This window comes from Jatropha curcas, chromosome 1, assembly GCF_041381405.1.
Source record: "Jatropha curcas cultivar XTBG-Jc1 chromosome 1, XTBG_Jcur_1.0, whole genome shotgun sequence".
Classification (NCBI taxonomy): domain Eukaryota; kingdom Viridiplantae; phylum Streptophyta; class Magnoliopsida; order Malpighiales; family Euphorbiaceae; genus Jatropha; species Jatropha curcas.
Window position 1 is genome coordinate 27,250,532 of NC_143151.1, and position 20,961 is coordinate 27,271,492.

Here is a 20,961-nt window from a genome sequence, read left to right on the forward strand (position 1 = left end):
GTATTTTCTGGCCCCTAGTTGAGTGGTTAGAAGATAACACCATGTGATACTCTTATGAGCTATGACCCTAATAGCAAACACAAGCAAATGGTCCAAGCCAAACACTCATCTATATATTCTACCTGCTAGCTTATCACAAGCAACTCAAAAATTGATATACCAAAAAAAAAAAAAAAAATCCAGTTACTTTTTGCTATTATTTTCTCCAAGAAATATACAATGGGTATTCATTTACCTGGTGTTCTTGCTAAGAAACTTTTTCACCAAGCTTCTGGTAAATCATCCTCTTTTGATGTTCCGAAAGGCTTCGTAGCAATTTATGTTGGAGAAGCGCAAAGGAAGAGATTTCTGGTTCCCTTATCATACTTGAATCATCCTTCATTTCAAGATTTGCTTAGCATAGCTGAATAAGTGTTCGGTTTTGATCATACAATGGGTGCTTTGACAATCCCCTGCAAAAAAGATATTTTTGATGCTGTCATTTCTAATTTGAGTACATCATAAGAAATGGTTCTCAAAATAACAATTTGTTAGTGCAAACACTGATTAATTCAATGTAAATATGAGCCGTAAAGGATTAAACAATTTTGTGTAATTAGAAAAATTAGTTCCTACAAATTTCCACTTTCTTTTGCATATATGATTGGTCTTATTTTTATAGTATGTTAATATAATTTTTATTAAGAATTTTTAGTGTTTTTAATTACTTGAATTAGTTTTTGTTTAGATTTATTTATTTTTTTAATTAAGTTTTCTTGATTCTTGATAAGCTTGATTTGAAAGTTTTTAGCAGAAAAATAGCCAAAATTTGCATCAAAGAATGTTGGAGCTGAAATATTGAGATACACATCACATCCATTCTACAATCATTTCTCCTTAAAAGACTTCAAGCAATCAAGTTAGAGATCAAGATTCAAGGAAGCGATACAAGCCAATTGTCGATTAGTTTTTATTTCTAAACTCTCTTCTTGTTTTATTTTCAATATTCATGTTGACTATGAGAGCGATTACAAGTTTATTTGGTTTAATTTATTTACTATGTCGAACTAAATTTATATACTAGGAATTTGATGTAGCTTAATTTCGATTTCAATTTATAATATTAGATTTACTTTTCCTTATTCATGATATAATTTATTATTGAATCTAATGCTTCCAGGTAGAGTTTCTCCTCTGAATTGATTCATTTAATTAATCACTATCGGGAGAAGGGTTTTTGATATAAAAATAATAATAAATTACATGAGAATAATAACTTGATACGGAAGCTATATGGTTTGACTCATTGGGGTTTTCATAAGTTAACGACATTAAGTTATGGATTCATAAACAAACCATAAAACTTAATAATTTAATTCATGTTTAATTGCACTATTGGAAGATAGATAATTAGACTGGGCTAAAGCAGCTACAATACATCGGGAGAGCTTGTTAGTGATTTTAGGATTGTTTCCTCTACTTGCATAATTAAAATTGATTATCAAACTAATAAAATAAATTGAATAGAGTTAAATGAAGTCAAAATCTCTAGTAGTCTTTAATCATTAATTTAATTTCATCAAATTGTCTTGCTCTATCTCTTATTTATTGTTTTATTTTATTTCTTTTATTTTACAGTTATTCTTCTTATTGTGGTTTAGATAATAGTAGGTTAATACAATTTTAGCATTTGGTATACAATCCTCGTAGGTACGATACTCTACTTATTCTTTATTACTTGTTTATGATTTCGTACACTTGCGAATAAACCTGTTAATATACAAAAAAACATTGTTTTTCTTTTAAGGCTGAGAGAGAAGCAATGTTAATATACAAAAATCATATTATGGTTCTTCATACATTTCCAATCAATTCCATTTGAAGAGAAACTTCCGAGATAATTGTGGTTATTTACTTGGAAAAGTAAATGAAAAGGCCAATCCTATTTATAAGGTGCTTAAATCAGTCGCCAAGGTACTCAAGTATGCATGCAAAGCCATTTTCTCCTAGTTGCATCAGGTTCTTAGTAATTATCAATATAACCATTTAATGCATTTTAGTTGTTTCTTAACTAAAATTAATGTTCATTTACTTTTATTTCCCTAACTCAAATTAACTAGTATATTTTATTTTTGCACGCTCTTCATTGAGTTGCTTCTGCTATCCAATTTCAGCAGAGCAACTGAACAAGAGGTCCTCATGACTTAGAATTTTCATAATATAATTGCAATAAAGCCAAGTGTTAGCAGTAGTGTCACTCAGGCCGTCAGTTTGCTCGTCCTTTTGAAATTTTGTTTTTCTTTAAAAAATGAACAAAAGCTGGCAGCACTGCCAATCTTTTGGTGCAGCTTAACTTAAACTTTTGGTTTATGAAGTATTTAGGTGGAGAGTTGGTACAAATCAATTTGTAATCTGTATAAAAATTCAGTTTAATTGAATGAAAACACGAAACTTTTTTTTTTTCCCTTCTCTCACGTTTACAAATTGGTATTAGAGCCCATTGAGGTCTTGAAGGACTGTGAGAAAGACAGAAAATCAGGTAAGGAAAACCCCCCAAAAAACCAGAAGAAAGAATTCAGTATTATTATTATTATTATTATTATTATTATTATTATGGCTTCAAGTAGCTTCTCTGCTCCAATACCTCCTGTCTTTACGGGAGAAGGCTACGCTTTCTAGGCTGTTAAAATGAAAACCTACCTCCAAGTTTATGAAGTATCACAATAATAGGTTTCAAAAAACTTTAAAGCACTTACCTTCATACATTCAGGAGTGAGAATGGCAAGGATCAATAAGAAAAATGCCGGTTCTGAATTTAAGAAGGTAGTTTGAGATGCTAAGATTGAAAAACGCTGAAACTGTCATGGATTATTCAAATCGATTAACAAACGTTGTAAATCAAAACAGATATTGAAATTAATCGATAATTTCAGTGAATCTTGGTATACTTATTATTAACCTTTGTGGAACAAAAACCTCCAATGTTTTTTGTTTCTTGATTGCATGATTAATCTACTCAAGGTACACCCAATGCAGCTAAATCAATACTTGTCTCTGTTGCACAAAAAAGAAAAAGGAAAGAAAATAGGGAGAAATTGCAAATTATATATTAACATTTCTCATTCCACTAAAAGAATGTATCTACATTGACTTGTATATTTATACCGTACAAAATTGTTTTCTGTGATTAGACTAATTTGAATTCTCTTATGATCTAGTCAAGCTAGAAGTGACATAAATAAAAGTGTCTCTCTGCAGGAAATTGTCAAACCACGCATTGGATGATAAAAACCATATTCCTCTTCTGCTCTACTTAGCAAATCTTGAAATGAAGGGTGGTTCAAGTAGGATATTGGAACTACATATCTCTTCTTCTCATTTTCCCCAACATAAACTGCTATGAAACCTTTTGCACGTCAAAAGATCTTGAAGCAGATTTCCTTGAAGCTAGTGTAGATGTGCGAAGAACGCTAGGCAAACGAATGGCCATGGGATCTCAGTTGATTGGCTGAAGAAACAAGAAGATGGTTTGGCTGCGAGCTATGTGTGGAAATATAAGTATAGAGAGATGAGAAATCACTTTGATGGCTTTGAGACAAGTATGTAGTCATAATATGTATAGATGAAATGGAGCGAGTGGCCAAGAATTATTTGGCTGGGAACATAGCTAATGAGAAAGTATCACATGGCTTTGTCTTGCAGATAATCAGCCTGAGTAAGGTAAAATTGGTTTCTTGTTACTGTTTTGGATTTTTAATATATAATGTTTGAGAAGATATCTATAGTATACCTATTTAGATAACTTGAGGACCCACGATTAGGCCCTCTCACCCTGAAAAATAATGTCTCTCCTGTAAGGAGGAAAATAGAGAGCAAATACTATAATCAACTCATTTCAGCCGTTGGGGCTGAGGTGGTGGGTCATGATGTTCAGAGAAATGAAAATTGGTAAGTAGCCCTTTAATTCTATTGATAATTAGGTAGAAGACCAGACCATGTGATCCCTCATTAGCATAAAAAAATGCATAGAGAATTTCCACTATATACCCTTTAATTGTTTGTTATATATAGTCTAACATTTAGATTGAAAGGCATCGCCAAGTTCTTGCAATATTCTTAAGCATCAAAAGTTCTTTTGCTCTGTGAGTCTTTATTAATATTTCTCTTGTTCATCTACACCGAAGTTATGGGTTTCCGATTGCCTGCTATTATTCGTGCCAAGCAAATCCTTCAAAGGTCGCCTTCTACAGGAAGCCAAACAAGTTCAGGAGCCATAGATGTGCCAAAAGGCTACCTTGCAGTCTATGTTGGAGAAAACCAAATGAAGAGATTTGTAATTCCAGTATCATTCTTGAATCAACCTTCATTTCGAGAATTACTAACCCAAGCTGAAGAAGAATTCGGATATGATCATCCAATGGGTGGTCTCACTATACCCTGTAGCCAAAGTAGATTTATTGATGTCGTTTCTTGCTTAAACCATTTATAAATCATGATAGAGATGGTTAACACAATTTTGTAAAGTACAGAGATAGCATAATCATTAATCAATGAAGTTTTTGTTTCTTCATATTCTGCAGTTCTCTTCTAGTATTCTTCAATTTTCTTTTCCATGATTTTCTGTTGTAGGAAAAATCTTTCTTTCCTACACTGTTCTGAAAAGGGAAACAAAATCTTTCCTTCTATTCCTGTTCTGTTTGAAATGGGACGAATTTGAGACTAAAATTCAAGCTTAAGAGCAACTCATGTTTGATTCCATCTGATAGATGGGTCTGCAGGGGAGACATTTTCACTAATCTTTTCATTTGAAGTTCAAATTTAGCTTGCTTTTTGAGCTTCAACTTTACTTTGACTGTTCAACGACATAATTTGGGACTCTCAATTCAGTTTAGTATTTTTGTATATGACTGATAGTAAATGATGGAAATATAAACAAGTATGATAAAGATAATGTTGTGATATTGATATTTTTCTAGAAGATTTAATTTCTTTTTTGTTTTTGTAATCCTATAATTCTGGAAAGACAGTAGAGAATATGGGTGTTTCCTTTATTTAAGGAGATTTGGTATAAAGTATATTTTAGATTGATGTAGTTATGAACCATAACTTTTGTAAGGGTACTGCTGTTATATAAAGCAGAACATCTAATGGCTGAAGTGTGTTTTGTGTGGTGGTATGTTTATTTTTCACGTGTTTTGAGTGTGAGGTATAGAGAATCCTCCGTTTTTCTTTTGTTGCTGGGTTTGTTGTTGCGTTTGTAATAGAGAATTCCAACAGATAATCCAAAAGGTAAAGTATTTTACAAACAAATGATGGTGTCCTTATAACAAGGAAATTGCAGGATGAATATTGTATATATAATAATCAAAATGAGGCTGAAATTCATGAGTGTTTGGTAAAAACTGAGTCAGACACAAATAGGGATGAGAAATAAAATTAATTGATAATTGAAGTGATTATTAGTATGATTATTATTTAACCCTTAGGAACAGAAAACTCCAATACTTTTTTTTTCCTTGATTGCATAATTAATCTATTTAACACAAACCCATTCGACATCAATTAAAACTTGTACCATTCAACACTTCGTTTCCTGTTTGAATGCATGCTGAACAAAGAGGAAAAGAGACAAGAAAACAGCAATTCTCAAACCCTTTTTCGTCATGTTATTTTTTCTATCTTTTATTCTCGAAAAAATTTCAGAACTTCTCATAATTTGTTTTGATAAAATTGTCCTGTTTGAATGCCCTGTTGAAAAAAAGGAAAAGGGACAAGAAAATAGCAGGGAATTGCAAATTATACGAGACTCTTTCTCCTTCTATTTAAAAAGAAAGCATCTACATTGACTTGTCTAGTTCTACGCTACAAAATTGTCTTATGTGATTAGACTAATTTGAATTCTCTCATGATCTAGTCAAGCGAGAAGTGACATCAATAAAAGTATCTTCTCCGCATGGAATTGTCAAACCGCCCATTGGATGATCAAAACCATATTCCTCTTCTGCTTTACTTAGCAAGTCTTGAAATGAAGGCTCATTTAGATAGGATATTGGGACCAAATATCGCTTCTTCTCTGTCTCTCCAATGTAAACTGCTAAGAAACCTTTTGGCACATTCGGAGAGCTTGAGGATGATTTACTTGTAGACCGGCGCAGAATTTGTTTAGCAAGAACAGAAGACAGATATCTAGCCATTGGTCGGAAAGAAGCAAGAAAAAAGAAGACTGTTTTCTTTGTAAGTGAATACTAAATTGTATTGCTTGTGAATATGCTGATATATGCTTGTTGTGACTTTTGGCTTCAATATATAGACATATATAGATGAAGTATGTGAATAGACAATCCTCTAACATATAGAGGAAGTGGCCTGTAAGAATTCTGTCTTGTCGGTCTTGCCTTCTAATTAATTAGTTTTTATCAGTCAAGTGTATTCATAACTTTCATATTTTGTCTAGCTGTTAGAATGCTAGAATACCCCACAGCCACAAATATAAGCAAATTGCAGTATAGCAAAAGATTTGAAATAGATTCTTAATGCCCCCATATACACGCTGGATTGACCCTTTGATTAAGAGCACGCTTGAGACAATTGGTCGAGTATATATATATTAAGAACAGAAGGTCCAATCCATTAATTGCTTATTTAGCTGGTCATTGGCTATGATGTCTATCAATACAGACAATATGAAGTATATGAATTTTCTGGCCCCTAGTTGAGTAGTTAGAAGACAACACCATGTGATACCGCATAAGCTACGACCCTAATAGCAGACAAGCAATTAGTTCAAGCTAAACACTCATCTATATATTCTACCAACTAGCTTATCACAAACAACTCTAAAATTATATACAAAAAAAAAACGCAAAAAAACGAAAAAATCAAGTTACTTTTTGCTATTATTTTCTCAAGAAATACAATGGGCATTCATTTACCTGGTCTTCTTCCTAAGAAACTTTTTCTCCAAGTTTCTGGTAAATCATCCTCTTTAGATGTTCCACGCAGTAGTTTATGTTGGAGAAGCACAAAGGAAGAGATTTCTGGTTCCCTTATCATACTTGAATCATCCTTCATTTCAAGATTTGCTTAGCATAGCTAGAGAAGTGTTCGGTCTTGATCATCCAGTGGGTGGTTTGACAATTCCCTGCACACAAGATACTTTTGATGCTGTCATTTCTAATTTGAGTACATTGTATGACATGGTACTCAAAGGTAACTACAAAATAGCAATTTCATACGGCAGGCACTGATCAATTCAATGTAAATATGAATTTGTAAAGGATTTAACAATTTTGTGTAATGAGAAAAATTATTTGCTACAAATTTTCGCTTTCTTTTGCATAGACAAATTCTTTTAAGGGACAGAGAGAGAAGAAATGTTAAGATACAAAAATCATATTGTGGTTCTTCCAATCAGTTTCATTTGAAGAGGAACTTTCAAGATAATTGTGGTTATTCACTTGCAAAAGTAAATGAAAAGGCCAATCCTGTTTATGAGGAACTCAAGTATGCATGCAAAGCCATTTTCTCATAGTTGCATCAGGTTCTTAGTGATTATCAGTCTAAACATTCAATGCATTTTAGTTGTTACTTAACTAAAATTAATTTTCATTTGCTTCCTATTTCCCAAACCCAAATTAACAAGTAAATTTTTGCACGTTCTTCATTTAGTTGTTTCTGCTTCCCAATTTCAGCAGAGCAACTCAATTTTTTGGTGCAGCTTAACTTAAACTTTTGGTTTAGCTAGTATTTAGGTAAATAGATGGTAAAAATCAAACTTTGATCTTTTTATAAAAATTCAGTTTAATTGAATGAAAGCACGAAACTCCTTTTTTTTATTATCTCACGTTTCCAAATTGGTATTAGATCCCATTGAGGTCTTGAGTGACTGTGAGAAAGAGGAAAACCAGGTAAGGAAAACCCCCCATAAACCAGAAGAAAGAATTCAGCTTTTGATTATTATTATTATTATTATTATTATTATGGCGGCTTCAAATAGCATCTCTGCTCCAATACCTCCTGTCTTTAGAACGCTATGCTTTCTAGGCTGTTAAATGAAAGCCTACCTCCAAGTTTATGAATATTACAGTAAGAGGTTTCAAAAAAGTTTAAAGCACTTACCTGCATACATTCAGGTGTGAATGAAGTGATCTTTGCAAGGATCATGGCTTGTGAAACTGCCAAGGAATCTTGGGATAAACGGAAAGAAGAATTCTGTAAGGCAATGACCAAACAAGAAAAATGCAGGTTCCGAATTTAAGAAGGTAGTTTGAGATGCCAAGGTTGAAAAATGCTGAAACTGTCATGGATTGTTCAAATCGATTAACAAACGTTGTAATCAAATCAGATATTGAAATTAATCGATAGTTTCAGTGATTATTGGTATAATATTATTTAACCTTTTTGGAACAAAAACCTCCGATGTTTTTTGTTTCTTGATTGCATGATTAATCTATTCAAGGCACAACCAATGCAGCTAAATCGATACTTGTCTCTGTTGCACAAAAAAGAAAAAGTACAAGAAAATAGCAAGAAATTGCAAATTATATATAAATATTTCTCATTCCACTAAAAGAATGTATCTACATTGACTTGTACAAAATTGTTTCTTGTGATTAGACTAATTTGAATTCTCTTATGATCTAGTCAAGCTAGAAGTGACATAAATAAAAGTGTCTTCTCTGCAGGGAATTGTCGAACCACCCATTGGATGATCAAAACCATATTCCTCTTCTGCTCTACTTAGCAAATCTTGAAATGAAGGGTGGTTCAAGTAGGATATTGGAACTATATATCTCTTCTTCTCAGTTTCCCCAACATAAACTGCTATGAAACCTTTTGGCACGTCAAAAGATCTTGAAGCAGATTTCCTTGAAGCTACTGTAGATGTGCGAAGAACGCTAGGCAAACGAATGGCCATGGGATCTCAGTTGATCGTTGTATTTGTGCTGAAGAAACAAGAAGATGGTTTGGCTGTGAGCTAATATGTGGAAATATAAGTATAGAGAAATGAGAAAACACTTTGATGGGTTTGAGAAAAGTATGTAGTCATAATATATATAGATGAAATGGAGTGAGTGGCCAAGAATCATTTGGCTGGTAACATAACAAATGAGAAAGTATCACATGGCTTTGTCTTACAGATAATCAGCCTGAATAGGGAACACAAAATAGTGTATAATTCTTATTATGTTTATTTGTTGAGAAACAACATGCCCTACAACTATACAAGTTTATTTTTGGGGTTTAGTCAGAGACATAAACAGCTGAAGGATCAATGGCTATGTCTACAAGCCTATTTTCATGAAATTAGTAGTGATTGAATGTGTGTATTTGTTGGAATACATAATGTCCAAGCAAGGACAACATGAAATTGAAATTTTGATAGAGGAAAAATCAGGATAACTAGTTTAAGCATTCGATTACTCTATATGATGTAAGACATCTTATTAAGCTTGTTACTGTTAGCAAAGAGGGGACAAACAGAAAGCCTTGACAGGACCACAACATGAATACGGATAAAAGAACCAGCATTTATGGCGTTAGCACATTAATTTGTAAGGCAAACTGATATGTGGACCACCAATATATATATATATATATATATATATATATATAGGCAAGACCTTGTGAAGAGGATGTGAAGGAAGTGGCAATGCTTTTAGAATCATCTCATTCAGCAAAGAATTGACTACGGCAATAATGTTGACTTCATGATCATTTCCAGCCATCAAACCACAATTTTGGTGAATATGCTGTAAGCTTCAATACACACTTCAGTAAAAAATGCAAGAAGTAACTTGAATATTAGGAGGGATTTGTACTAATAAAGAAAGAATACAGTGTTAGAAAAGGAAAAATCAGCAGAATATAGAAATGCATACTTGTGCTGAAGTTCAATTACAATGAACATTAGTAAGATTTGAGTTTTCTATCTTCCCAAATGAAGGGTTTTGTTGAGTAAAAGCATGCCTCTGAGTTCTTACATTTATTTAAATAAAATATTCATTAAATTAAACATAAGATAGTTTTCCAAGCAAGGTACACAATGACATAAATAAGTAGAACAAACAAGGGCGTGGAGAAAGGAAACAACAGGCTAATTCCAAATTATGTAACGATCTTTCTCATTCTTTCAAAAGAATATATCTAGATTGACTTGGCCATCTTGGGTATGAAAAATTTTGCTGTGATTAAACTAACTTGCATTCTCTTATGATCTACTAAAGCTAGAATATACATCGGCAAAAATATCATAAGAGAGTGCAAGAAACATCAACTGTCAAAACATTTTGGCTCATCTTTTCTTTTGCTTTCTTTTTGTCTTCTTAAAAGAATTCAAAACTTTTCATAATCTGTTTTAATAAAAATTTTCCTGTTTGAATGCCCTGTTCAGAAAAAGAGACAAGAATTGCAGGAATTAGCAAATTATATAATAATCTCTCTCATGCTATTATAAAAAAATATCTACATTGACTTGTCTATTTACTCCATACAAAATTGTTTTCTGTGATTAGACTAATTTGAATTCTCTTATTATCTAGTCAACCTAGAAGTTACATCAACAAAAGTATCTTCTCTGCATGGAATTGTCAAACCGCCCATCGGATGATCAAAACCATATTCCTCTTCTGCCTTACTTAGCAAATCTTGAAAAGAAGCCTCATTTAGATATGCTATTGGAACCAAATATCGCTTCTTCTCTGTCTCTCCAATGTAAACTGCTAAGAAACCTTTCGGTACATGTGAAGAATATGAGGATGCTTTATTTGAAGTCCGGCGAAGAATTTGTGTAGCTAGAAAGAAGACAGATGTCTAGCCATTGGTGGGAAAAAATCAAGAAAAAAATAAGATTGTTTTCTGTGTATTGCTAGAGAATATGCTGATGTATGTTTGCTATCTGGCTCCAACATGTAGATATATACAGATGAAGAAGCATGTGTATAGACAGACCTCTAACACATAGAGTGGCCTATAATCACTCTCTTATCTGCTTAGGACATAGCTTGTAAAGGGTCATCCGGTCTTGCCTTATAACTGATTAGCAATTATTTGTCAAGCGTATGCATAACTTTCATACTATGTCTACCTGTTAGAATGCTAGAATACCCCACAACCATGTGGTTGGTTGTAAGGTATCCTGGCATTGATGATATCCATTTCAAATCTTTTGCTAGAGCATATTTTGTTTATTCATATGATTGCGGGGCATGCTTCTTTTCTAACATGTAGAATGGTATTAAAGTTTTACATGTGCATGACCCTATATATGCTAATTGGTTACAAGCAAGGGCACATGACTCTATGGCCTATGTCCTAAGCAGATAACAGAAAATTATCTAACCGACTCCATATTTTAGAGGACTGTCTATATATACTCATATACCAGAGTCTCATGTCATATCCAACATAAGTCATCATATTCTAAAGCAATAATCTTCAAGTACAAAGAAAATTTTCTCCCTTTTTCTTGATTCTTTCCCACATTGTTACACACTATGGCTAGACATCTGTCTGCAATTCTTGCCAAGCAAATTCTGCACCGATCTATGAATAAAGCCTCGTCTAAATATTCAAATTTACCAAAAGGTTTCTTAGCAGTTTGTGGTAAGGCCAGCACACCTTAGGCAAATCCCACATCGGTTAAGGACGGGGTAAACGATCTATACATAAGAGGGGGTAGCTTCTAACTTGGTTAGCGCGCTTTTGGGCGGGTTGCAAAGCCTGCCTGAGGGACAAATCCGTGAGGGTTGCAAAGCCTAAAGCGGACAATACTGACCAGGTCAGGGCTATGACGATTAGTATCAGAGCCGGCCCTGTGCCCTCTGGCCGGTGGTGGGGCAAACCTCAGCGAGGACGCTGAGTCCCCAAGGGGGGGTGTATGTGGCAAGGCCAGCACACCTTAGGCAAATCTCACATCGGTTAAGGACGGGGTAAACGATCTATACATAAGAGGGGTAGCTTCTAACTTGGTTAGCGCGCTTTTGGGCGGGTTGCAAAGCTTGCCTGAGGGACAAATCCGTGAAGGTTGCAAAGCCTAAAGCGGACAATACTGACCAGGTCAGGGCTATAACAAGGGGGGGTGTGCTGGCCTTCTAACTTGGTTAGCGCGCTTTTGGGAGGGTTGCAAAGCTTGCCTGAGGGACAAATCCGTGAGGGTTGCAAAGCCTAAAGCGGACAATACTGACCAGGTCAGGGCTATGACACAGTTTATGTTGGAGAGTCCGAAAAGAAGCGTTTTTTAGTTCCGGTATCCTATCTGAAAGAGCCTTCATTTCAAGATATGCTAAGCAAAGCAGAAGAGGAGTATGGTTTTGATCATCCAATGGGCAGTTTGACAATTCCATGCAGAGAAGATACTTTTATTTATGTAACTTGTAGCTTGGCTAGATCATAAGAGAATTCAAATTAGTCTAATCACAGAAAACAATTTTGTAAGGCCAAATTAAGTCATTATAGATACTTACTTTGCAATAGAATTAGAAGGATTATTACATAATTTACAACTGCTTTTCTGTTTTCTCATCTTCCCTCTTAGTGAAACAGAATTCACTAAGTTGTTTCATCAAAGTAGCACTCAAACTCATGAATGTCAGAATTATTTTTTGCATAGTGCAAATTCTAGATTTTGTACTGATATGGACTTCATAGCTACTCGGAGTTTAATTGTTTCTGAAAATATGAACTTGAGCTTCATTACTGCCCTGGAGAAGAAATGCAACCAACATAATTTTTCCTAAATATGATTTGCACATCTTAAATGAACTGATTCCTACACCACATCAGGGAAGTCCTAGCTAGCCAAATTCTTGGGCTTACACTGTCAATTTGAACATAGCAACTCAATTATTTTTGCTTGGAAGGCTATTTTTCTAACTATATAATACAATAAAAAAAAAGAAACATGTACACTACACATGATAAGGTTTCTGTAAACTAAGATTTTACTATTTGTTCCACAACTTAGAAAATTATAGAGTATGCATCACTGAAATCAATAGAAGAAGAAAGCTACCATAAGGCAACCTCGTCCCATTCTTTTTCACATGAGTATGGTCATGATTCAATTTTTAGTAGCATGTGCTCTCCATAGCATTTTATGAAAATTTTAGGTCTTTTCTTCATTTTACTATTCCTCATAATTCAGGCAGTCCAGATTTTAGGCTATAATTGGGGATTTACTTACTCTATTTGTATCTCAACCTTTGACTAGTAAGAAATAAAGTTTTTAGAGAAAGTGGGACATCAAAGGAAAGAATATTGTCAAAAAGTCTATAATGCTTCAGTTTCTTTTATTCTTTCGATTTTCCTTTTCAAATTCAGTGCATCTCATCCATTGTTCAACTGAATCTTCCTTAAGAATATAACTTTATAACCTTTTACTAGGCCACAAATTGCTTATGTAATAGTCTTCCTCATCCTTCCAAAGTATGTATCTACATTGACTTGGAGATTTTGGCTGTACAAAATTGTTCCGTGATTAGACTAACTTGCATTCTCTTATGATCTACTCAAGCTAGAAGATAGATCAACAGAAATATCATATGGGAAAAGAAAAGGAAATAGCAGGAATTTGCAAATTATATAATGATCTCTCTCATTCTATTAAAAAAAGAAAGTATCTACATTGACTTGTCCATTTATTCTATACAAAATTGTTTTCTGCGATGAGACTAATTTGAATTCTCCTATAATCTAGTCAAGCTAGAAGTTACATCAAGAAAAGTATCTTCTCTGCAGGGGATTGTCAAACCGCCCATCGGATAATCAAAACTATATTCCTCTTCTGCCTTGCTTAGCAAATCTTGAAATGAAGGCTCATTTAGATAGGATATTGGAACCAAATATCGCTTCTTCTCTGTCTCTCCAATATAAACTGCTAAGAAACCTTTCGGTACATGTGAAGAACTTGAGGATGCTTTATTTGAAGACCGGCGCAGAATTTGTTTAGCCAGAACAGAAGACAGATGCCTAGCCATTGGTGGGAAAGAATCAAGAAAAAGAAGATTGTTTTCTGGGTATTGCTAGTGAATATGCTGATATATGTTTGCTGTGACTTGTGGCTTCAATGTATAGCTATATATAGATGAAGTATGTGAATAGACAGTCCTCGAACATATAGAGGAAGTGGCCTAAAATCATTCTCTCTAATCGATTAAGGACATAGATCATAAAGGGTCATGTGGTCTTGCCTTCTAATTAATTAGTATTTATCAGTCAAGTGTATTCATAACTTTCATATTTTGTCTACCTGTTAGAATGCTAGAATACCCCACAGCCACATATATAAGCAAATTAAAGTATAGCAAAAGATTTGAAATGGATTCTTAATGCCAGCATATACATGCCAGATTGACCCTTTGATGAACAGCACGCTTGAGAGAATCGGTCGAGTGAAATATATATTAAGAACAGCTGGTTCAATCCATTAATTGCTTATTTAAATGGTCCCTCATGGTCATTGCCTATGATGTCCATCAATACACACAACATGAAGGATATGAATTTTCTTGCCCCTAGTCGAGTGGTTAGAAGACAATACCATGTGATACCGCATAAGCTATGACCCAAATAGCGGACACAGGCAATTAATTCAAGCCAAACACTCATCTATATATTCTTAGCTACTGGCTTATCAAAAACAACTCAAAAATTCAAATACGAAAAAAAAAAAGCTCTTTTAAGTTACTTCTTGCGATTATTTTCTCAAGAAATATACCATGGGTATTCATTTACCTGGGGTTCTTGCTAAGAAACTTTTTCGCCAAGCTTCTGGTAAATCATCCTCTTTAGATGTTCCAAAAGGCTTTGTAGCAGAATGGATTCTTAATGCCAGCATATACATGCCAGATTGACCCTTTGATGAACAGCACGCTTGAGAGAATCGGTCGAGTGAAATATATATTAAGAACAGCTGGTTCAATCCATTAATTGCTTATTTAAATGGTCCCTCATGGTCATTGCCTATGATGTCCATCAATACACACAACATGAAGGATATGAATTTTCTTGCCCCTAGTCGAGTGGTTAGAAGACAATACCATGTGATACCGCATAAGCTATGACCCTAATAGCGGACACAGGCAATTAGTTCAAGCCAAACACTCATCTATATATTCTTGGCTACTGGCTTATCAAAAACAACTCAAAAATTCAAATACGAAAAAAAAAAAAGCTCTTTTAAGTTACTTCTTGCGATTATTTTCTCAAGAAATATACAATGGGTATTCATTTACCTGGGGTTCTTGCTAAGAAACTTTTTCGCCAAGCTTCTGGTAAATCATTCTCTTTAGATGTTCCAAAAGGCTTTGTAGCAGTTTGTGTTGGAGAAGCACAAAGGAAGAGATTTCTGGTTCCCTTATCATACTTGAATCATCCCTCATTTCAAGATTTGCTTAGCACAGCTGAAGAAGTGTTCGGTTTTGATCATCCAATGGGTGGTTTGACAATTCCCTGCACAGAAGATACTTTTGATGCTGTCATTTCTAATTTGAGCACATCATAAGAAATGGTACTCGAAGGCAACTATAAAATAGCAATTTCGTAGGGCAGGCCCTGATTAATTCAATGTAAATATGAGTTGTAAAGAATTGAACAATTTTGTGTAATGAGAAAAATTATTTGCCCTAAATTTTCTCTTTCTTTTTGCGTGGCCAGTGCTCTATTGACAGCCCTGTTTTATCAGAACAAGTTAATTCTTGATAGTGAAATCAAAATATGCATTTTTTTTATTTTAGTGCACGCCAAAGTAAGAAATGTTACTAGACTGGAATTGGTTCTTCATACATTTCCAATCAATTTCATTTGAAGAAGAACTCAGAAGACAAATGTAGTTATTGACTTGCAAAACTAAATGAAAGGCAAATCCAGTTTTTAAGGTCATTAAATCAGTCATCAAGGTACTTGAGTATGCATGAAAAGCCATTTTCTAATGGTTGTATGAGGTTCTTTGTAATTATCAGTCTAACTTTATTTAGCATTTATTTCCCTAACTCAGATTAAGAAGTATATTTTATTTTTTTATCATGCTCTCCAATGAGTTGTTTCTGTTCTGCTATACAATTTCAGCAAAGCAACTTAATAAAGACAAATCCTTTTGACTTGGAATGTCCATATTATAAGAAATAATTCTCCATTACGATATATTCACACTCATACATGCTAAAGCTTTCATAAACTAGTGGTTGCTGTTTGATTTACAGTTTGTTGCATAATATGAATATAAAGCTTAGTGTTAGCTCTAGGTACCCTTAGGCTGTCACTCAGCATGTTCCTTTTTTTTTTTTTTTTTTTTTTTTTGGTTGTAAAAATGAACGAAATCTGATAGCAATGATGTTGAAGTGAAGATTAACGTAAACTTTTGGTTTAGGAAGTATTAGTTAATGACTTGGTAAAAAGCAAATTGTAATCTTTGTAAAACTCATTTTGATTGATTGAATGTATGCTGCTATTTTGCCTTCCTTTTTTATTTTATGGAATTTTTTTGTCCTCCTCTCAGCTTATGAAGTGGTATTAGAGCACTTTGAGGTCCTGAGGGACTATGAAAACCAGCAAAGGAAAACCCCCCACAAACCGGAAGAAAGAGTTCGTTTTTTTTTATGGCCTCAAAATGGCTTCTGTGCTCCATAACCTCCTGTCTTTGCAGGAGAAAGTTATGCTCTCTGGGCTGTTAAATTGAAAGTCTACCTTCAAGCTTACGATCTGTAGGAGTTTTTTTGATACTAATAAGGAACCAAGTCCTTTGCCAAATAATCCTACTGCAATTCAGATGAAGAATGACCGTGAGAGGTTGCAACAATTTTTAAAGCACTTACCTGCATACATTCAGGTTTGAATGAATTGGACTTTGCTAGGATCAGAGCTTGTTAAACTGCCAAGAAATATAGGATAAACTGAAAGAAGAATTTCAAGCCATGTAAAACACAAAAAAAGTAGGTTCTGAATTTCAGAAGGGAGTTTGAGATGCTCAGGATGAAAGACACTGAAATTTTCAAGGATTATTCAAGCAAATAAATGAAAGTTGTAAATCAGATCAGATATTGGGGGAAGAACTCACAGATAAAAGAATTGTGGAGAAGATAAATGATAATTAATTGATAGTTTTGGCGATTACTAGTATAATTATTGTTTAATCTTTTTGGAACAAAAACCTCCAATATTTTTTGTTTCTTGATTGCATAATATTACTATTCAACGCATACCCAATGGAGATCAAGTGAAATTTGTTCGATAAAAAATTTTCCTGTTCAAGAGCTAGATAAACAAAAAGGAAAACATACTAGAAAAACAATTGTCAAACAATTTTGGCTCACCTTATCTTCTTCTTTCTTTTCTTCCTAAAAGAATTCAAACTTTTCATAATTTCTTTTAATTTAAATATTCCTGTTTGGATGCCCTGTTAAACAAAAAGGAAAAGAGACAAGAAAATAGCAGAAGATTGCAAATTATAAGATAAATTCTATTAAAAATAAATTATCTACATTGATCTATTTCTACCATACAAAACTATTTTCTGTGGTTGGACTAACTTTCATTCTCTTATGATCTACTTAAGCTAGAAGTTACATCAATAAAAGTATCTTCTCTGCAGGGAATTGTCAAACCACCCATTGGATGATCAAAACCATATTCCTCTTCTGCTTTACTTAGCAAATCTTGAAATGAAGGCTCATTTAGATAGGATATAGGAACCAAATATCGCTTCTTCTCTTTCTCTCCAATATAAACTGCTAAGAAGCCTTTTGGGACATTTGAAGAACTTGAAGATGCTTTATTTGCAGACCGGCGCAGAATTTGTTTAGCAAGAATAGTAGATAGATGTCTAGCCATTGATGGAAAGAATCAATTAAAAAGAAGATAGTTTCCTGTGTATGTGAATTGTATTGCTGGATAATATGCTGATATGTGTTTGCTGTGACTACTGGATCCGATATTTAGATATATATAGATGAAGAAGTATGTGTACACAGTCCTCTAACATACAGTCCTCAAAATAGTTTGCTGTTGCAATCTGCTCAGAACATTGCCCAATAAGGGCCACATGGTCTTGCCTTCTGACTAAACAGCAAATATCAGGCTGTGTGGGGCGATAAATTTAATACTATACGTTAGAATGCCAAACAAGATCTGTTTGACTGAAATCAGGTCAAGAAAAAGATTTGAAATTGGATAAATGGATAATAAATGGTGATGCATGCTTTGTTTAGTGGATGTCCTTAAAGCAAATATTTGATTTAGGACAGGTTTTGGTCAACTAGTTGCTTATGTGTTCATATAAAGGAAAAATAAAGAATAGGAAATGTATTGAATGGATAAAGTTGAAAAGCTTATAAAATAAAAAAAAGGTACGAATGTACTAAATAAATTAGAATACCAATATAAATGGCCAGCCTGCTTCGTTTCTTGAATGTACCAATACCTATTCAAGACAAACTCCAATGCAGATCACGTGAATCATGTACTATGATCACACATCTTCCACTTTTTTTTGAGTTCTCAAATTTTCCTTCTGCAATTTATGTCTTATCTTCCCTATTTAAGACTATAGTAGTTGTCGCGAGCATGTCTCGAATCAAAGAGTTACTTCAGGAATATATATACTCAACAATTGTCTCAACCATTTCCTTTCAAATATTTATACATGTGGTTGGTTGTAAGGCATCCTGGCATTGATGAGATCCATTTCAAATCTTTTGCTAGATCATAATTTGGTTATTGATATGGTTGTGGGGTATGCTTCTTTTCTAACATGTAGAATGGTATTAAAGTTATACATGTGCAGGGACCCAATATATGCTAATTGGTTACAAGGCAAGACCACATGACTCTCTAAGGCCTATGTCCTAAGCAGATAACAGAAAATGATCTAGGTCACTCCATATGTTAGAGGACTGTCTATATATACTCATAAACTAGAGTCTCATGTCATCTCCAGCATAGGTCAGCATATTCTACAACAATAATCTTCAATTCCAAAAAAAGTTATCTTCCTTTTTCTTGATTCTTTCCCATATAGTTACACAACATGGCTAGACATCTGTCTGCAATTCTTGCCAAGCAAATTCTGCACCGATCTGCAAATAAAGCCTCGTCTAAATATTCATTACCAAAAGGTTTCTTAGCAGTTTACGTTGGAGAGACCGAAAAGAAGCGTTTTCTAGTTCCGGTATCCTATCTGAATGAGCCTTCATTTCAAGATTTGCTAAGCAAAGCAGAAGAGGAGTATGGTTTTGATCATCCAATGGGAGGTTTGACAATTCCGTGCAGAGAAGATACTTTTATTGATGTAACTTGTAGCTTGGCTAGATCATAAGAGAATTCAAACTAGTCTAATCACAGAAAATATTTTTGTAAAGTCAAATTAAGAAATCATTATAGATACTTCCTTGGCAATAGAATTAGAAATATTATTACATAATTTACAATTGCCTTTTGCTTTCTCATCTTCCTTATTTTTCATTCAACTTATCTTCAGTCATAATTTATTGCATATATACCAAGAAGAAATGAAAAAATAAAAAAGAAAGAGAGAGAGAAAGAGAAACATAATTGACCAATTTATTTCACCAAACTAGCACTTAAACTCATGCATGGACTTGATAACTGTTTGTATTTTGGAGTTAAATTGTTTCTGAAAATATGAACTTGAGCTTCATCACTGCCCTGGACTAGAAATGCAACCAGTATAATTTTCTCCTAAATCTGACCTGCATATCTTCAATGAACTGATTTGTACACCACATTAGGGAATTCCTAGCTAGCTCAAGATCTTGGGCTTACACTGTCAAAATAAATAAATTAAAAAAAAGTTAATTTTCGCTTACACTACACATGATAATTTTCTGTAAATAAGATTTTACTATTTATTCCACACCTTAGAAAATTGTAGAGTATGCATCACTGAAATCAATAGAAGACCATAAGACAAACTTGCCCCATTCATTTTCATACCAGGTATGGTCATAATTCAATTTTTAGTATCATGTGCTTTCTTTGGCTTTATGAAAATTTTAGGTCTTTTCATCAATTTATTATTCCTAATAATTCATGAACTCCAGATTTTAGGCCATTATTGGAGTTTTACTTGCCCTATTTGTATCTCAACCGTTGACTAGAAAGGAAGAAGTTTTCAGAGAAAGTGGGACATCAAAGGAAAGAATATTGCAAAAAAATATGTAATGCTTCAGTTTCTTCTATTCTTTCAATCTTTCATTTCAAATTCAGTGCATCACATCCATTATTCAAGTATCACTTCCTTTAGAACATAGTTCTTTAATCTTTTGCTAGAACACAATATATTTTCTTTCAATTTGCTTTAAAATGAGCTTTTAAAAGAAGATTACAAATTGCTTTTTACAAACTCTTTACAAGATAAGCTTCACCACATATTTGGTATTGCTGCCATCTTTTGTTCATTTTTACAAGAAAACAAAATATCAACAGAAAAAGTAATAGCCTAAGTGTCACTACTACTAACGGACTGTAAATAAAACAATAAATACATAGTTTATCAAAGCTTCTGCATTTATAAGTGTGCATATATTGTTATGCAGAATTATTTTGCAATTGTAATATGGAAATTCCAAGTCATAAGGACTTCTCTTTATCAAGTTGCTCTGCTGAATTGGAAAGCAGAAACAACTCATCGGAGAGTGCGCGGAGATACAATGTACTAGTTAAATTTGAGTTGGAGAAATAGGAAGCTAATGAACAATAATTTGAGTTAAGAAGCAATTAAAATGAATTGAATGGTTATACTGAAAATTACTGAGAACCTGATGCAACTATTAAAAAATGTCTTTTCATGCAAACTTGAGTACCTTGATGACTGATTTAAGCATTATAAATAGGTTGGCGTTCATTTATTTCTGAAATGATGACCATATTTTTTCTTGAAAGTCTTTCTTTGAATGGAACTGACTGGAAATCTATGAAGAACCAAATTATGATTCCTGTCCTGTAACGTTTCTTATCTCTCTGTGCCTT

General features: G+C 33.6%; 7 protein-coding genes and 3 pseudogenes across 8 annotated transcripts; 4 read left to right on the forward strand and 6 right to left on the reverse strand.

Moving 5' to 3' along the window:
* Positions 1–219: 219 nt before the first annotated feature.
* Positions 220–529, forward strand: LOC149499266 (auxin-induced protein 15A-like; annotated as a pseudogene).
* A 2,545-nt stretch (positions 530–3,074) lies between these two features.
* LOC149499267 (auxin-responsive protein SAUR21-like) lies at positions 3,075–3,469 on the reverse strand (annotated as a pseudogene).
* An 89-nt stretch (positions 3,470–3,558) lies between these two features.
* On the forward strand, positions 3,559–4,549 carry LOC149499268 (auxin-induced protein X15-like). Of its 2 annotated transcripts, none has more exons than XM_089716657.1 (2): positions 3,559–3,699; positions 4,164–4,549. In XM_089716657.1, exon 2 carries the CDS (start codon positions 4,166–4,168, stop codon positions 4,466–4,468), a length of 303 nt encoding a protein of 100 aa, XP_089572783.1. In that variant the 5' UTR covers positions 3,559–3,699; positions 4,164–4,165; the 3' UTR covers positions 4,469–4,549. The 2 variants fall into 2 exon arrangements, with proteins under 2 accessions (XP_089572783.1, XP_089572780.1); XM_089716654.1 differs by lacking the exon at positions 3,559–3,699 and adding an exon at positions 3,790–3,927.
* A 1,246-nt stretch (positions 4,550–5,795) lies between these two features.
* Positions 5,796–6,449, reverse strand: LOC149499269 (auxin-responsive protein SAUR21-like). Its single transcript, XM_089716672.1, has one exon. It carries the CDS (start codon positions 6,171–6,173, stop codon positions 5,883–5,885), a length of 291 nt encoding a protein of 96 aa, XP_089572798.1. The 5' UTR covers positions 6,174–6,449; the 3' UTR covers positions 5,796–5,882.
* Positions 6,450–8,512: 2,063 nt separating this feature from the next.
* LOC149499270 (auxin-responsive protein SAUR21-like) lies at positions 8,513–15,404 on the reverse strand. Its single transcript, XM_089716678.1, has 2 exons — positions 15,213–15,404; positions 8,513–8,924 (listed from the first exon to the last, which is right to left on the reverse strand). The coding sequence occupies exon 2, from the start codon at positions 8,894–8,896 to the stop codon at positions 8,612–8,614; it is 285 nt and encodes a 94-aa protein (XP_089572804.1). The 5' UTR covers positions 8,897–8,924; positions 15,213–15,404; the 3' UTR covers positions 8,513–8,611.
* Positions 10,358–10,875, reverse strand: LOC149499271 (auxin-responsive protein SAUR20 pseudogene; annotated as a pseudogene).
* Positions 13,557–14,497, reverse strand: LOC105643806 (auxin-responsive protein SAUR23). The gene has a single exon (XM_012229019.4). It carries the CDS (start codon positions 13,953–13,955, stop codon positions 13,665–13,667), a length of 291 nt encoding a protein of 96 aa, XP_012084409.1. The 5' UTR covers positions 13,956–14,497; the 3' UTR covers positions 13,557–13,664.
* Positions 14,664–15,607, forward strand: LOC105643807 (auxin-induced protein 15A). The gene has a single exon (XM_020683108.3). It carries the CDS (start codon positions 15,197–15,199, stop codon positions 15,479–15,481), a length of 285 nt encoding a protein of 94 aa, XP_020538767.1. The 5' UTR covers positions 14,664–15,196; the 3' UTR covers positions 15,482–15,607.
* A 1,806-nt stretch (positions 15,608–17,413) lies between these two features.
* On the reverse strand, positions 17,414–18,066 carry LOC105643808 (auxin-responsive protein SAUR23). Its single transcript, XM_012229021.4, has one exon. It carries the CDS (start codon positions 17,803–17,805, stop codon positions 17,515–17,517), a length of 291 nt encoding a protein of 96 aa, XP_012084411.1. The 5' UTR covers positions 17,806–18,066; the 3' UTR covers positions 17,414–17,514.
* An 819-nt stretch (positions 18,067–18,885) lies between these two features.
* LOC105643849 (auxin-responsive protein SAUR23) lies at positions 18,886–19,418 on the forward strand. The gene has a single exon (XM_020683132.3). It carries the CDS (start codon positions 19,001–19,003, stop codon positions 19,286–19,288), a length of 288 nt encoding a protein of 95 aa, XP_020538791.1. The 5' UTR covers positions 18,886–19,000; the 3' UTR covers positions 19,289–19,418.
* The last annotated feature ends 1,543 nt before the right edge of the window (positions 19,419–20,961 follow it).